The sequence below is a fragment of the Myxocyprinus asiaticus genome, chromosome 30 (assembly GCF_019703515.2).
Source record: "Myxocyprinus asiaticus isolate MX2 ecotype Aquarium Trade chromosome 30, UBuf_Myxa_2, whole genome shotgun sequence".
Lineage (NCBI taxonomy): Eukaryota > Metazoa > Chordata > Actinopteri > Cypriniformes > Catostomidae > Myxocyprinus > Myxocyprinus asiaticus.
In genome coordinates, this window is record NC_059373.1 from 12952869 (window position 1) to 12971406 (window position 18538).

The following is an 18538-nucleotide window of genomic DNA, read 5'->3' on the forward strand; positions in this document are numbered from 1 at the left end:
GGCAAAAAGATGGCACTAACTCTACTTACTTTGCCTATTAAATACAATGCAAATTATATGAGAAAAGACTCGCCTTGACTCGATTTGCCTGTACAACCCATTGATTATTAGCTATTAGTATGTTTATCCACAATACTCAGATATAAACTTCGAACTTTATTCATTATTAATTGTACTGAATGAGGCACACACACTTAAAGCATTTACATGCACACACATACACTATATTGCCAAAAGTATTCGCTCACCCATCCAAATAATTGAATTCAGGTGTTCCAATCACTTCCATGGCCACAGGTGTATAAAATGAAGCACCTAGGCATGCAGACTGCTTCTACAAACATTTGTGAAAGAATGGGCCGCTCTCAGGAGCTCAGTGAATTCCAGCATGGTACTGTGATAGGATGCCACCTGTGCAACAAGTCCAGTCGTGAAATTTCCTCGCTACTAAATATTCCACAGTCAACTGTCAGTGGTATTATAACAAAGTGAAAGTGATTGGGAATGACAGCAACTCAGCCACAAAGTGGTAGGCCACGTAAAATGACAGAGCGGGGTCAGCGGATGCTGAGGCGCATAGTGCGCAGAGGTCACCAACTTTCTGCAGAGTCAATCGCTACAAACCTCCAAAGTTCATATGGCCTTCAGATTAGCTCAAGAACAGTGCGTAGAGAGCTTCATGGAATGGGTTTCCATGGCCGAGCAGCTGCATCCAAGCCATACATCACCAAGTGCAATGCAAAGTGTCGGATGCAGTGGTGTAAAGCACGCCGCCACTGGACTCTAGAGCAGTGGAGACGCGTTCTCTGGAGTGACGAATCACGCTTCTCCATCTGGCAATCTGATGGACGAGTCTGGGTTTAGCGGTTGCCAGGAGAACGGTACTTGTCTGACTGCATTGTGCCAACTGTGAAGTTTGGTGGAGGGGGATTATGGTGTGGGGTTGTTTTTCAGGAGCTGGGCTTGGCCCCTTAGTTCCAGTGAAAGGAACTCTGAATGCTTCAGCATACCAAGAGATTTTGGACAATTCCATGCTCCCAACTTTGTGGGAACAGTTTGGGGATGGCCCCTTCCTGTTCCAACATGACTGCGCACCAGTGCACAAAGCAAGGTCCATAAAGACATGGATGAGCGAGTTTGGTGTGGAAGAACTTGACTGGCCTGCACAGAGTCCTGACCTCAACCCGATAGAGCACCTTTGGGATGAATTAGAGCGAAGACTGTGAGCCAGGCCTTCTCGTCCAACATCAGTGTCTGACCTCACAAATGCGCTTCTGGAAGAATGGTCAAAAATTCCCATAAACACACTCCTAAACCTTGTGGAAAGCCTTCCCAGAAGAGTTGAAGCTGTTATAGCTGCAAAGGGTGGGCCGACGTCATATTAAACCCCATGGATTAAGAATGGGATGTCACTTAAATTCATATGCGTCTAAAGGCAGATGAGCGAATACTTTTGGCAATATAGTGTAGTTCGACCACCTCATCCCATTGTTAAAACGCATTTTTATAATCACCAGCATAATCTGCCACGAGAGGGAGAGGCGAGTAACCTAGAGCGTCTTCTGATTGGTCCATTCTCATAGACGTCACCCGAAAAGCGTGGCTTAGCATTTGATTGGCATTGTGTGTGTCCGAATAGTTAGCCACGGGATCCACGAAAGCTTTTGGATATCTGACCGGGACGACTCGGATTAACCTAGCAAATACAAGGTGAGTGCAGAGAGCACATTATTTGCGAAGTGTGCATGAGGGAAAGTTGTGCTTCAGTTAAAAGTCACACTATATGTCAGGAGAGAGCCACTTTTGTGAGAAATGACTTTGCCTTCGGATGTCCAACCCCCAAAGCACTCCTCTTTTGGTGTGTTGTGTGTGTGTTTGTACGGCACCAGGCTCGGTCTTTTATGAATGATCTCTCTGTGCGTGACATGAGTCTCTCCTCATCTGTCCAGTGTCCTGTCATGGTTCAGGTGGAACAGGTTAAGTCTCTGCAAAATGTTTGTAAAGATACTGTATATTTAGGATTTTTTTTTTTTTTTTTTTTTTTTTTTTTTGCAGTCAATAGATTTTGCTTCTATTGTGTTGGTTATATCAATCTGTCACTGTTGGTATGGCACATTGATTAAACGTCCTCGTGCGTGGCGTCTTTGTCGGCCCCAAATTGTAATAGTGTTTTAAAGGGGGCTGTCAATCAAAAATTGCCCTACTGTGCAAATAAGTCATAAATTTGCTTATGTGAATGTTCGGACAAATACTAGGGTGTTAAAATGATGTTTTAGTTCACAATTAAACCCTGGACATTGGACATCTGCCTGTGAAAACAACACATTTCCTGGGAAGAGACCGGGGAATCCCTCTACGTAATGACGTAGCAGACTTGGGGTTCCAAAGGGGCGGGGCTTCAATTACCTGGCAGTGACAGGAATCTTTAGAGCAAGACATCTCTAGTTTCTACAGTACATGTGAATGTGTGTTAAGTATGAAACAGCTTTTGTAGTCTACATGATCTTTGCCCTCTCCCTACCCAACTGACAAAAATGGGCATCATCATATAATAAAACAATTTCATAAATAATGAAAACGAAAGTAATAGATGTTGTTCATCTTTAATAGAAAGATCTAGATTCAAAATGAGAATTAGGAAGAGGAGAATTATTATTGTTGTTGCTTTATGCTTTTGTTTTGCTGTAACACATGGCACAATCAGTGTAATCCCCTTGTTTGCAGAGCACATCACCATGCAAACTGACCTATATATTTGTGTGTGTGTGTGTGTGTGTGTGGGGCGGGGGGGTGCTGTAGGGTAGTGTGCAGTACACTTTGTTGAGAGATGAGCTGTGTGTGCGGTCCATCAAGTTCACTAATTATCAAGCATTTCTTCAGACCTCAGCAGCAGTGCATGCTGTGGAAAGGACATTAGGCTTTTGGCAGATCCAGGTTACCAGCCCCCTTTTATTAGATCAGCTCTACATGGAGATTCATAATGACTATTACACAAACTTTAATGGTTGTCTCTAAGTAACTTTTGCTCTGTGTTTTATCAATTGTGTTTTTTGGTGCTCTTGTATGGTGCTCAATATTTTTGTCTTGTAAATGTTTGTAAAACATGTGCCTTTTAATAATAGTAACTTGTTCATGTAAAGAGAATTTCCAGTAATAGCACAGGTATTCACTGAAGCTACCAGCTAAATTCAACATGTATGTTGTGCATCTATTTTTATATATCTTTTAAAATGCCTAACATACAATGTGACTTCTTCTGTGTTTGAAGAGAACACTCTTTGTCTTCTGATCTTGTGTAATAGTTGCATACTAAATTATTTGCATATTACAGTATTACAAATTATTAAATAAATGTGTGTGATATACAATAAGTAGTGGACATATAACATGTACATGGGCTTTTTGCAATAAACATAAATATTTTAGGTTAAAATTTAAATAAATATATAAGGAAAGTGTAAATCCTTAAGTCCTGTGACTGTCACCATTTCTTTAAAGTTTTTCACCATGTTTAAACTAATTTAGGCTTTAGTAGTTCATTTCAAATGGTCCTGTGCTGTGAGAAATTAAATTTTAAAAGTACAAATATTCCATGTAGTCTCTCAATTAATATCAGGTCATAAAAGCTGCATGCATAATTATAATAAATAAATAAATGGCAAAATGCTGTTTAAAATTGTTTTAAATGGAGGATAGCATATTACATCTCTGGAATTGTCAATTTCCCAAGAGTATTTCATTTCAACTACTGTAGAAATTCACATCTTGATCATGTATGTCTTAAATATGGAAGTGTATGTTGCTATGGCAACTATCATTAAATAACGTCATCATCATGCATTGCTTAAAATCATTTTCAGAAAGAATTTTGAGATGTGTAGAGGACAAGGGAACAGAAACAGAAATTATAATTTTGCTTAAAGGGATATTTCATCCAAAAATGAAAATTCTGTCATTATTTTCTCACCTTCAAGTGGTTCCAAACCTGGATGACTTTCCTTCATGGACACACAAAAAAATCTCAGTCTCAGTTCCTTTCACTTTCATTTTATTGAACAAATGTAGAATGACAGTCAATGGTGACTGAGACAACCATACTGCCTAACATCTTTTGTGTTCCACAGAAAAAAGAAAGTTTTAAATGTCAATAAATTATGACAGAATTTTAATTTTTTAGTGAACTATGCCCTTAACGCAACAAACCAGCCAACTGCCTCCTGACCCCGAATGACAGATCCCACAATGACCTCACTGTATCTGGCAGTGACAGTCTCCGTTCTGACCCAATATGAGAACTGTGTGTAAGTCTGTTTGTGTGATCAATGTTAAATGGTCTTTCTCTCTCAATAGTTTTTGCACTCTCCTGGAGCAGTGGATGAGAAGTGTATAGCAGCTTGGGGAGGGAGAGGGAACAACATCGTCCACAAGTGAGTTGTGCGTGAGTGTGTAAATGTATGGCCAAAGGTGGACATGTATGTGTCCTTCTTGTGTATGGTGAATGTTTATCTGTCACTTGCATCAACAGTATTAGTGAATGTGGCATTGTCTTCACAGCCGGAGTCCCATTGATTGGCAGTCATGATCACAGGTAGAGCTGGTGAAGTGAGAAGGAGAGAGACTGAGTGTACTTATCTGACCTACAGTTATGTTACCATATTTACTATAAGACTGCAAGTGATTTAGAGTTGTCTTAGAAGTCAGTGATTTAGAATTTCAATGGCTATAAAGATTTGTAGACAGAAAAAATATATATAATAATTAATAAGGCTGGTTAATTTCAACCTTGTTTCATCTGTCTGGGTGGTCAGGTTTTAAGACAGACCAACATGCATTTATTTTTCAGTGCTGGGGGTATGCAGTATTGTCTGAATTCACATTCTCAGGACTAATAAAATCTGGTATTATTTACAAGTGTTTGGCTCTCATTTTTATAGCCATTGGAATCCTGAATCACCGCAACCAACAATATCTTTACTGCAGTAGTACTTACTGCTGTCGGTAGTTCTATTAGCTTGGCAGTACTTAAACTGCTGCATTGTGTACATACACTTTTGAAAGAGTTCTTGGAGTTTATTTGTTGGTCTGATAAGTCCACATGGTTTTTCTTCATAGATTAAAGGCTACTAAAACATAAGCTATGTACCAAATGACACACTGTACGCTATGCACTTACAATATTTACTATGCACTCAGCCAAGTAGTGTATGAATTTTCAGAGTGTACTATCATACCAAATGGAACATTCGGCATTTTATTACTATACGAAAGCATTTGCCATTTAAAAGCTGACACAAGTGATGTTTCAAACACATGCAATGTCTTGCCGCTAGCTTTAGCGAATTAGCCATCCTCAGTTCAATACTTGTATCTCAAACAACATACATATTCATGCAGCGTGGGGCTAGTTGCAACATTCTCCATTATTTACAATTATTTTGTCAGACCAGCAACGTAGCCGGGTGATTCTGCCCCTTCCACTATGTACAGCAAGCCAGCAAGAGTGTATGAAGTGTCCAAAATACCTCACTGTGTTTTGATGGTTGAAGAAGTGCATCATCCGGGTACTCATACACTTCTGTTTGTTGCATTTTCAGTGTAAACATACTACGTACTCTACAAAATGACATATAGAATAAAGTGCAGTGCCTGCCCACTTTTTCAGCAGTCTGGGTTCCAGAAGAATTTTTCCAATTCATTTCTTCCATAGATTTAATAAAATCCTCCATTAAAGAGTTGTAAGACATGAACCAAACCAACCAGCTCCGAGTTGAATCACAACATTACAGACTTTGTTTTAAGGCAAAAAGTATTTGAAAACCAGACAAAAAGACAAAGGTACAAGTCTGTGTACAAACTGTCTTTCATGAGGGCATGGACTACAATCCCATAAAGCATTGTGACTGATTTAATCGAATATAAAACTATGGAAATATATAAAACTATTGATTAGGGCTGTCATGATTATGAAATTTGGCTGACGATTAATTGTCAAACAAATAATTGCGATTATAACGATTAATTGCCTGTTTTAGGGCTGTGCCGATTAATTGTCTCATTTAGGGCTTTCACAATTAATTGTCATACAAATTGTCATACTTTTTTAGGTGTGCTTTTTTCTGCATGTGTGCTTCATACACCTTAAGAATAGGCTATAAATCAAATAATAAAATAGTGATAAACTATGATTTCCTTTTAAGGCTTTAAAAACTTATGAATGACATGAAAAATTAAAGAAATATATAAATATTTCTAAAGAATTAAAATATGTCTCTTTTTGGTCAACTTTATTTTTAGGCAATTTTACATTTATATTGTTTTTTGAACTCATATTTTATAATTTTTTTTAATAAAATGTAATATATATATACGTATATACACACACACACAGTTGAAGTCAGAAGTTTACATACACCTTAGCCAAATACATTTAAACTCACTTTTTCACAATTCCTGACATTTAATCGTATAAAACATTCCCTGTCTTATGTCAGTTAGGATCACTACTTTATTTTAAGAATGTGAAATGTCAGAATAATAGTAGAGAGAATGAAATATTTCAGCTTTTATTTCTTTCATAATGTTCCCAGTGGGTCAGAAGTTTACATACACTTTGTAAGTATTTGGTAGCATTGCCTTTAAATTGTTTAACTTGGGTTAAACGTTTTGGGTAGCCTTCCACAAGCTTCTCACAATAAGTTGCTGGAATTTTGGCCCATTCCTCAAGACAGAACTGGTGTAACTGAGTCAGGTTTGTAGGCCTCCTTGCTCGCACACACTTTTTCAGTTCTGCCCACAAATTTTCTATCGGATTGAGGTGAGGGCTTTGTGATGGCCACTCCAGTACCTTGACTTTGTTGTCCTTAAGCCATTTTGCCACAACTTTGGAGGTATGCTTGGGGTCATTGTCCATTTGGAAGACCCATTTGTGACCAAGCTTTAACTTCCTGGCTGATGTCTTGAGATGTTGCTTCAATATATACATATACTTTTCCTTCCTCATGATGCCATCTATTTTGTGAAGTGCACCAGTCCCTCTTGCAGCAAAGCACCCCCACAACATGATGCTGCCACCCCCATGCTTCACGGTTGGAATGGTGTTCTTCAGCTTGCAAGCCTCACCTTTTTTTCTCCAAAAATACAGATGGTCATTATGCCCAAAAAGTTCAATATTTGTTTTATCAGACCAGAGGACATTTCTCCAAAAAATAAGATCTTTGTCCCCATGTGCACTTGCAAACTGTAGTAAGGCTTTTTTATGGTGGTTTTGGAGCAGTGGCTTCTTCCTTGCTGAGCAACCTTTCAAGTTATGTCGATATAGGGCTCGTTTTACTGTGGATATAGATACTTGTCTACCTGTTTCCTCCAGCATCTTCACAAGGTCCTTTGCTGTTGTTCTGGGATTGATTTGCATTTTTCGCACCAAACTACATTAATCTCTAGGAGACAGAATGCGTCTTCTTCCTGAGTGATTTGATGGCTGCGTGGCCCCATGATATTTATACTTGCATACTATTGTTTGTACAGATGAACGTGATACCTTCAGGCATTTGGAAATTGCTCCCAAGGATGAATCAGATTTGTGGAGATCCAAAACATCTTGGCTTGGTCTTGGCTGATTTCTTTTGATTTTCCTATGATGTCAAGCAAAGAGGCACTGAGTTAGAAGCTAGGCCTTAAAATACATTCACAGGTACACCTCCAATTTAGTACACCTCCTATCAGAAGCTAATTGGCTAATTGTCTAAAGGCTTGACATAATTTTCTGGAATTTTCCAAGCTGCTTAAAGGCACAGTTCACTTAGTGTATGTAAACTTCTGACCCACTGGAATTGTGATATAGTCAATTAAAAGTGAAACAATATGTCTATAAACAATTGTTGGAAAAATTACTGGTGTCATGCACAAAGTAGGTGTCCTAAACGACTTGCCAAAACTATAGTTTGCTAATATTAAATCTGTGGAGTGGTTAAAAATGAGTTTTAATGACTTCAAATTAAGTGTATGTAAACTTATGACTTCAACTGTATATATTAGGGCTGCAACAACTGATCGATAATGGAAATCATCCACAACAAATTTCGTTATCGATTAGTTGGATATTTATGGGAAGCACGGAAAAGCTCCGTCAGTGACGTCACTTCACAGCCAAATGAAAAATTTGTTCCATTATGAAACTCGTTTGAAAAACAACGGAGACAAGTTGTAGCGGAAAAAACACGACCCAAGTTGTCCAGCGCACGAGAGCACTTCATACGCACTTAAAAGAAGATCATAATAATTATACCGTTTAATGTGGTGCTGTTTGATGCGCGAGAGTTGTTTCTCTCCAGCGCATCACTTACATTTTACTGCTATTTTCTCTGTTTTATAATGTAAACATGTTATGAATTCAAAATCAGCCGCGTATTTCTCAAAATTGTTTGTTCTTACAACATGCGAGTCTCAGTTAAACTCTAATGAGCATGCGAGCGCGCATCCACGTCAATCAAACCATGTATTACATGAAAGCGCATGTAATACAGTGAGCACTGGGATGAGTCTTTTCAGCGCGAGAGGGAATTTGCACAGGGGTTACAGATGATTGTACTATATTAAACTGTATGTAATGCTGAATATAATGTATAATAATACTAAGGGTGCTGATATTTGAAAGTCCTCCTGATAATGCCACATGTAATGTCTGATTTCACTAGTAAATTTACTATGGCAAACATCATTTTACTAGATAAGCATACACAATAATAATACAAAAAGAATAGTTTAGAAACATGTAATCAGTGAAAATAGTATTTTAAAAACTATAATATTAAAATACTTAAATGTATATAATCAGTGACAGTGTACAAGCATATGTATCTAACATAATTATGTAGTTTTCAGCTGCATGGGCAGAATTATTAACATTTCTATTCTCGTGTCACTATTGCCCTCTGCTGGGCTGATTTTTTAGTCCCACTCCATGCCCTTTGGATAATTTTACTCTTTAATGATGAGCATTTTTTGTAAAGTTTTACAAGTAAGGAAGGAACTGTTTCGCATATGTCCTGAAAGTAATAATAATAAATTCAACCTTTTTGTAATTAACATTTTTTATTAAATCTTATAATAGCAAGAAACATATATATATATATATATATATACACACAACATTTAAACCCCGCCTCCCCAAAAAACAATCCTGTGGTCACACATAAGTAAATATATACATACACACACATACATATATATATATATGTATACATACATACATACATACACATACATATACATATACACACATAATAATCATACTCATTTAAAAACTATACTACAATACTCTCTCCACACCCCACCCGAGAGCCCCCCAAAAATTCCAAAAACCTGCTCCATTTCCGGACAAAAAAATCTAAATCACCCCGTCTTCCCAATGACACCTCCTCATAAGCCGCTACCCTCCCCATCTCCTTGCACCACTCCGGATATGGGGGCGCACCAGCTGACCTCCAACCCCTCAAAATAACCTGCCTGGCGATCAACCTTCCTTCTTTTTATGGGGTGCCCCAACCCATTCACATTCCATGTGGAGAGAGATAGTACACTCATATTAACTTTTGACATTTTGATATAATAGAAAAAATAAATTGTGTGCCAAAAACAAAATTATGAAGACCACATTTCAACATTAATGCAACAATAAAACCCCGAACTGCCCCCTGAACAAAACAAACAGAAAAAAGAAAAACATGCGCATTAACCCCGCGCACGAAAGCGCCAACCGGCGTCAAACCCTTTAAACTCAAAGTGTCCATGTACACCTACGAGAGCCCACGCGACAACTTTGCCATCGGATTGCTCAATTTTGCCTCACAAATTTGTAAGGCAAAATTACATAACATCAAATATTTTGTAAAACAAACCCCAGCCAATAGGCGGAATAAACACAAAGAACGTGTAGACTCATTCACAGAACTGTCTCGAAGGTGTGTTCCTTCACAAAACAAATTCCAGCCAATATAAAGCCGTTCATTTTCCTCGGACAGACAAACAAATCTTCAGTGAGCCAGCTGATGAGTGCAGCAGATGACGTAATCATTCCAATGTCCCATGAAAATACTCCACAAATCATACTCCAGCCAACAGGAGGCATAAGCACAAGGAACTGACAGATTCATCCATAACTGTCCCGAAGTAATGTTATTTAACAAAACAAGCTCCAACTGCTAGGCAGAACCAGCACAAAAGGAAACGAAACACGCATCCCGGTTTCTCGGATGGTCAAGAGTCAATTCACTCGGAGGCCGCATAAAAGTATATCCCAAGATTTACACAGTCCGCCAACTTTATAAAAGACATCCTTTATGTGGGCATGTATATATTTTGCGGTCATCCATAGTGTCTATTCTCAATCTGCCCGGGAACTTCATTGTAAAAGTGATCTTCTGTCAATGCAAAAGTTTCTTTAAGGAAAAGTGTTAATCCACAAAACAAACTCCAGCCGCTCGGTGGAGCCAACGCAAAAAGAAACAAATGGTGCCCAGCTTCCTCCGAAAGCCAGAGTATGTCAGTGAGTCAATCCACTCACAAGAAAAACACCCAGTGGTTACTCACCCATTGATTCAATAAAAGACATTGCCTGATTGGGACATGTAAATACTTTGCTGCTGTCCTTGGTGTTTATTCTCAGTCTGACCGGAAACATCAGAGCAAAAGAGATCTTCCGCTGATGTAAGAGTTTCTTGCATTCCTGAAACTGATCGCGTTTCTCTCGTCAAGTTCGCAAAGTCCGGGAACAAGAAAATATTGTGATTCTTCCAAGAAAGCTTTCCTTTGCTCCTCGCCTGGCACAACACGAGATCTTTATCAGATGATCTCAAAAATTTGAATCGATCGGGGCCTTCCTCCCTCAGCAGATCTGTGAGCTGGGACTCTGTGAGCTCGCTCGATTTCCAGCTTGTGGCCTGCTATGTCGAGCAGACTCAGGAAAAGCTCGTCTAGGAATTTCACCATATCTCTGCCCTCCTCATGCTCAGGAATTCCAACAATTCGAATGTTATTCCTGTGGCTTCTATTCTCAACATCTTCAAGCTTTTCAAGAACACGTTCCAAATCAACTTTGGTCGCGGGCGGATTAGCGGCTAATTCCCTCTCTGATGACTCCAAATAATCTCAACATCTGTCACTCTTGTGACTAACTCAGAGAATTTTTTTTCCATCTCCATAATCGATCACCGTATTACAGCGAGATCCTCAAAGTCCGCAAGTACCTTCGTCAACATCACCGACATGTTGGACAGTTGATGCTGGATTCCTTCTCCCACCACGCCATCCAAATCGAGTCCCCGGTCCACAGGCCTGTCTGGGCTTTCATCTTGAACCCGTAAGTGTCTTTTAATGTCTCCAGAGCCCGAGGATTTTGACTTCTTTGCCATGTTTACCTCAAACAGCAAATGTGTAACTGGGTGTATCGAATTTCACCGGATTATATCATGAAAATAATTTTAAAAATTATCAAAGTGCGCAGAGCTGTCTTTCACACATCTGCCCTTCGCATGGCGTCACGTGGCTCCACAATAAATTCAAACTTAACTTTTGATGATTCAGGCTTTGTTCAAAGTTTTGTGAGTATAGAATCGTTAATTCAGTAATGTAAATTAAACCAAATCCTTACGCCCTTTCTCATTTCAGTTTTTTGAAAAATCATATTTTAATAAAATACAGGAAATACAATTTCATTTTTTATCTGATTAATCAATTAATCATGGAAATAATCGAGGATTAATCGACAATCAAAATAATCGTAGTTGCAGCCCTAATATATATTATTATTATATATATATATTATTTTTTAATATATTATGCAATAGTAAAATATTTATGACCTAATTTCTTCACTTTCACACATTATTTTAATGCTCTGATTAAACCCACCCACACTTATTTATCATGAAGCAAAACCTTTGAGATTTCGTTTCATAATTTCATCACTTCATAGAAATAGAGTAAATATGCGTCTCCTCCTCTTTGTCACTGCGTGTCATTAACAACATGTATGAACCAGGAACATTTGCCTGTACATGATCGTTTAAAGTGAAACCGGAGCGCTCTGCATTCACTATCAAAGTTTATACTTATTTGTTTAGATTTTCGCGGCAGTTTGGCGTGAGCCTCTGCTGACAGCGCACGCATCAGAGTGTTTCGCGCTCTTTCGGGACAGGAGCTGGTTGACCTCCGCGGTGCGGCTCAGTGATGCTCGAATGCAGAGTTCAACTGAATGCAGTAGCAGTTCTAGCTTGTATGGCACCCTGGGCGAAACCCGCTTCAACACGCCCCCAGAGTTGTGTGGGGGGGAGGGTGGATGGTGACTGTAAATGTGAACGCCCCCGAAGTTGACGACCAAGGGGAGCGGGTTGTGTCGCCTCCTCGTGATACCGCCCTGGGCAACTGCCCATGTCACCCATGCCTAAATCCGCTACTGACTGAATGACACACAAACGTGCCGTTCATGGCCTTCGTACGGTATTTTAGCTTAAATTAGCTTATTTGGGCATTGAAATGTGACTGGAATTTGAATGCCCAATAATCGCGGTTAGATCAAATAACCGGTTATATAATAATTGCAACAGGCCTACGGTATTGATTTTAGGATGCTTGATTAGAAGTATAGAAACAATATAGTTTACGTTTATTGTGAAATATTCCGATATACACAAATATACAAGCAGTTTGAGAGTGCAGAGAGACCGACCCATTTGTGTCATTCAGAGTGCATCATGGGAATGGGCGCTCGCTTCTGGGCTGATTTCGTGGGCTTCGTTGGCTGCAATTCTCTGATTAGTGAAGCTTTCTCTGCTGGACCATGGGTAATGTAGATGTTCAACAAGAATTCCGCTATTAAAGGGATAGTTCCCCCAAAAATGAAAATTCTCTCATCATTTACTCACCCTCATGATATCCCAGGTGTGTATGACTTTCTTTCTTCACCAGAACACATTTGAAGAAAATGTGAAAAATATCTTAGCTCAGTAGGTCCTTAAAATTCAAGTGGATGGTAATCAGATTTTTGAAGCTCCAAAAAATCACAGGCAGTCACCATAAACGTCATCGATACGACTCCAGTGGTTAAATTAATGTCTTCTAAAGCGATATGATCACGTTTGGTGCGGAAAAAATAATTTTTAACTCTAAATCATCGCTTCCGGTAAGCTTCACGAGAGAGTGGAAATCACGTGGTCTCTTGTGTGACGTTTTGGTGTTGCCATGATATGGATGTAATCTCACGTCCTCCTCACGGTTGAGACATCCAGTATAAGCACACAAATGCCCATTGTGAGTAAAGAAACAGATAAAAACAGATCTAAACCAAAACCAACAAAGCTACTGTACAGCGTTCCTCCTGAATTGTAAACAGCGCTGCTCTTCCGGCTGTGACTCCAAATGCCAATGCGTTTGCTCACACGAGGGAACCGCTTCTGGCCGGAAGCATGATTTAGAGTTAAACTAAGTACTTAAATAGCACCAAAAGTGATCGTGTTGCTTTAGAAGACATTAATTTAACAGCTGGAGGCGTATGGATGACGTTTATGCTGATTGTCTGTGATTTTTGGAGCTTCAAAAATCGGATCATCATCCACTTGCGTTTTAAGGACCTACTGAGCTGAGATATTTTTCTTCAGATGTGTTCTGGTGAAGAAAGAAAGTCATATACATCTGGGATATCATGAGGGTGAGTAAATAATGAGATAATTTTCATTTCTGGGGGAACTATCCCTTTAAACATAATTTTTAAACAATGGAATAATGAGTTGAAATAATGTAGACTGATGGCTTCAGCGGAAGCATATACCATTGACGAACAACCTCGGAACTTATGGTTGGTCTGTCTTTAAAGGTTTATAAGTTAGCGTTGAAAACCAGTTCGTCTATGGAAGAAATGAATGGGATTTTTACTACCGGAACCAGACTGTTGTGCTCTATAGTGCAGAAGTGTGCAGTTTGGGACACACCTATACACTGAAGTAACACTAACATTGAGTGAAAAGTTCATTAAACATACTTACTTTTGTTGGGAAATCAAAGCCTTCATTTGGGTTTGATTGGTTATGTTTTAACGGTGTATGTAGGATATAGTACTAAATAAATTCTAAACTACTAAAACAGTTCTCTTTTAGCTGTACATTCTGTGGTTGCTAAAAACTTATATTAGTAACAAAGTTGCAAAGATAATGCCTCTCATATGCCTCTGTTAACTTTGCCCAGGATGTGTATTCAAACTTGAGGCTTTGAGTTTGCCTTAGAGCCTAATACCTTAAAAGATAATGGGCTTTTTCAGCAACTGCAGATTGTACCTGAAAGCCAGTGCTTTGTGTGTCTATGGTCCATCAAAACTAATTTGCTAAGTGTCTCCTGATTTACTTCTTTGAAATTGTTTGTTCATATTTTTTGTTCTGAAAAGTTAAAGAGAAGAACGTAGTTGACAAAACTGCTAATTCTGCTAATGCTAGAAAAAAGCTTTAGTTTTCAAATTCTGCATCAGTTTCTAAACTCACTACTGTCCTTCTTCAAATTTGTGATAAATGGAACATGTTAAACACTAGGGGTGTAACGGTACACAGAAGTCACGGTTTGGTATGTACCTCGGTTTTGGGGTCACGGTTCGATACAAGTTCGGTACAACAGGAAAAAGCAACAAATCCTAAATGCTTGGTTTCTTTTCATTTATTTTGAACAGACAGTAGTGCAAATTACAGTTTGTTCCACCTAGCGGAATTTAGTCCCCCCTTAGGTAGTTGATACAGTACAACCTCCTTTATTTTTTTATTTTTTATTTTATTTTTTATTTAGTTCAATTACAGACAAGTACAATGCAAAAAGTTCAAGGCAAATATAAGGCATTGTGGTACAGTTCAGAGTATGCGAAACAGAGAATAACAACAACTACTAAAACATAAAATGAACATGTACGTAAAACAAACACACAAAAACAAAAAACAAATACTGGGTTAAAAAAGTGCTATATAATATTAGGGCAGTTACATGAATTTGAAAATCTTTAACATTTTTATTGTTTTTATAAGCTTTTTGTTTTGTGATCTCATGTTTGAAAGGGTTTCAAAGTATATTGTGAGATCAGTATTACAAAAGGTAATATATGAGGGTTTTTTTTGAGTTATTTTTGTCTTATGAATATAAAACTTTGCCAAAATAATTAAAAGATTAATAATGTAATTTAGTTTTTCAGAAAAATATGGGTTTTGAAAGCAAAGTAAAATAAGGTTCTAAATTAAGAGTTTTGCTTAATTTTTTGTCATATCTATTTTAAAGTCAGTCCAGAAAGAAATAGAAAAAGGGCAATAAAAAAAATAAATGTTCAGTAACTTCAAATTATGTGTTTCAAAAAGTACATTTATGGCTGCATTTACAGGATAACATCTATGAATAATTTTGTAAATTATTTATTTTACTTTATTAGAAATAACATTATTTATATGGTAATGCACAAATGCTGTGCCAAGATATACAATGACAGCCTCCTTTAGTGTATTAGGCACTAAAGTATTAGGTATTTTAGTGTATACAGAATGTACTCTTGCATAGGCCATATTTTTTTGTAGGGTTGATAAAAAAAAAAGGTATTTGGTCACAATCAGCTACAAAATTTAAAAGCATCTCTTGTGTTTATAAAATTTCAAAATAAATTGAATAATGAAAAATAAAACTTGTGCATTAGGAGAAGCCATTCTTGTTTTGGGTTGGTGCATAGATGGTCTCTTCTTCTTGTGCTCTTTTTCCTGTTGTGGCGGTTAGCAAACAGCGGTGCATTACCGCGCGCGCCCCCTACTGGATTTGAGTGGAACGCCTGTGACTGACTCAGATGTATTCTTCGTCTGACTGCATGCACCGAACCGTGACGTCAGTACCGTGACGGTTCGGGACGAATACATGTACCGTTACACCCCTGTTAAACACAGGTACTGTCGGGGGGGCCTGGGTAGCTCAGGGAGCATTGACGCTGACTACCACCCCTGGAGTCGCAAGTTCGAATCCAGGGCATGCTGAGTGACTCCAGTCAGTCTCCTAAGCAACCAAATTGACCCAGTTGCTAGGGAGGGTAGAGTCACATGGGGTAATCTCCTCATGGTCGCGATTAGTGGTTCTCGCTCTCAATGGGGCACATGGTAAGTTGTGCATGGATCGTGGAGAGTAGCACGAGCCTCCACATGCTGTGAGTCTCCACGGTGTCATGCACAATGAGCCACGTGATAAAATGTGCGGATTGACCTTCTCAGAAGCAGAGGCAACTGAGACTTGTCCTCTGCCACCCGGATTGAGGTGAGTAGCCGCGCCACCACGAGGACCTACTTAGTAGTGGAAATTGGGCATTCCAAATTGGGAGAAAATAAAACACCTGTACTGTCAACATATGGACCATTACTGGAAATATCTCAGCCCTCTGGCATTATTCGTCACCTCTTCTTTATTTCCCGCTTCTACAACGAGTCATTTACACAACTGATGCTTGGACTTTTCAGTCTTTCCTCAACAAGCTCATAATGGATTCCCTAATCCACTGTGGTTGTATTGAGATTAAAATCCATCTCAGATTTACAGAAGGCACTGGCATGAGTTGGGGGAGGAAAAGAGAGAGAGAGAGAGATGTGGGGGCAGGGCGACTGGATTAGGGACATATCGTATCCTCTTACGGCACAGCTGTGCAGGAGAGTGACTACCATCGCTAGATGCCCCTACAAACTGACCTAAGAATAGATGAGACTGCTGGATCAATATTAAACAGGGCCTTCATATGTACTTGCATCAGACCAGCCCTTTGTTTGTGCTCTGAATGCTTATACAAACCCAAATAGTCTGATGCATACTCTGGATATCTGGATAGTGCATGCTAAACTTTGTTTTATATAAGATTGTTGTTCTTTCTTTCATTGTAACGGTTAAAATCATTAGGGAATTAAAACGAGTGGATTAATACAAATGAAAATCTTTACATGATTGGATATCAAATATAAAATAATCATGCAAACAAATGCCCAGTGTTTCTAGATTTAGCTCAAAAAAGCATTAATTTCCAAATATATATTCATACATTCCAGGTAACATAAATAAACTCAGCAAAAAAAGAAATGTCCTCTCACTTTCAACTGCTTTTATTTTCAGCAAACTTAACATGTGTAAATATTTGTATGAACATAAAAATATTCAACAACTAAGGGTACGTTTACACGACAACGATGTACTAAAAACGGAAAGGTTTTTCCTTTGCATTTTTGAAAAGTTCCGCATACAGACGAATGAATGAATTAATCCAAATGAATAAATTGTTGATTATTGTTATTTGCACAGACACCAGTATTCATATTGATAATTATACATCTCAAATTGATGCCTATCAATCCATCATTCTTTATATAACACGTAATACGTGCGCACATGACGTGATCGTTTTCACAAATTCTTGTTTTTGTATGTTTACACGGAGACGATAATGGCATCGTTTTCAAAAAGTTGCACTTTGAAACCCGTTTTCAAAAGTTTGCGTTTTCAGGCCCTAAAACGCCGTTGTCGTGTATACAAACAGCCAAAACGCATAAAAAGTTTTCGTTTTTAGTTGGAAACGTTGTCGTGTAAATGGCCCCTAGGACATAACTGAACAAGTTTCACAGACATGTGACTAACAGAAATGGAATAATGTGACCCTGAACAAAGGGGGGGTCAAAATCAAAAGTAACAGTCAGTATCTGGTGTGGCCGCCAGCTGCATTAAGTACTGCAGTGCATCTCCTCCTCATGGACTGCACCAGATTTGCCAGTTCTTGCTGTCAGATGCTACCCCACTCTTCCACAAAGGCACTTGAAAGTTCCTGGACATTTCTGGGGGAATGGCCCTAGCCCTCACCCTCCGATCCAACAGGTCCCAGACATGCTCAATGGGATTGAGCTCCGGTCTCTTCGCTGGCCATGGCAGAACACTGACATTCCTGTCTTGCAGGAACTAACGCACAGAACGAGCAGTATGGCTAGTGGCATTGTCATACTGGAGGGTCATGTCAGGATGAGTCTGCAGGAAGGGTACCATATGAGGGAGGAGGATGTCTTCCCTGTAACGCACAGCGTTGAGATTGCCTGCAATGACAACAAGCTCAGTCCGATGATTCTGTGACACACCGCCCCAGACCATGACGGACCCTCCACCTCCAAATCGATCCCGCTCCAGAGTACAGGCCTCGGTGTAACGCTCATTCCTTCGACGATAAACGCAAGTCCGACCATCACCCCTGGTGAGACAAAACCGTGACTCGTCACTTTTTGCCAGTCCTGTCTGGTCCAGCGAAGGTGGGTTTGTGCCCATAGGTGACGTTGTTGCCGGTGATGTCTGATAAGGACCTGCCTTACAACAGGCCTACAAGCCCTCAGTCCAGCCTCTCTCAGCCTATTGCGGACAGTCTGAGCACTGATGGAGGGATTGTGCGTTCCTGGTGTTACTCGGGCAGTTGTTGTTGCCATCCTGTACCTGTCTCGCAGGTGTGATATTCGGATATACAGATCCT

General features: G+C 39.2%; 1 protein-coding gene across 2 annotated transcripts in view; it reads left to right on the top strand.

Annotated features, from left to right (window-relative positions):
- The first annotated feature begins 1645 nt into the window (after positions 1–1645).
- LOC127421550 (protein PALS2-like) overlaps positions 1646–18538 on the top strand; it is a 34491-nt gene continuing 17598 nt past the window's right edge. Inside the window, exons 1-3 of one of the 2 annotated variants that reach the window (XM_051664671.1) lie at positions 1649–1710; positions 4351–4427; positions 4555–4588. In XM_051664671.1, the coding sequence (XP_051520631.1) occupies positions 4579–4588 (10 nt within the window). In that variant the 5' untranslated portion in view covers positions 1649–1710; positions 4351–4427; positions 4555–4578. Of the gene's footprint in view, positions 1711–4350; positions 4428–4554; positions 4589–18538 lie in introns of both variants that reach the window. The other variant, XM_051664672.1, reaches the window with a different exon arrangement.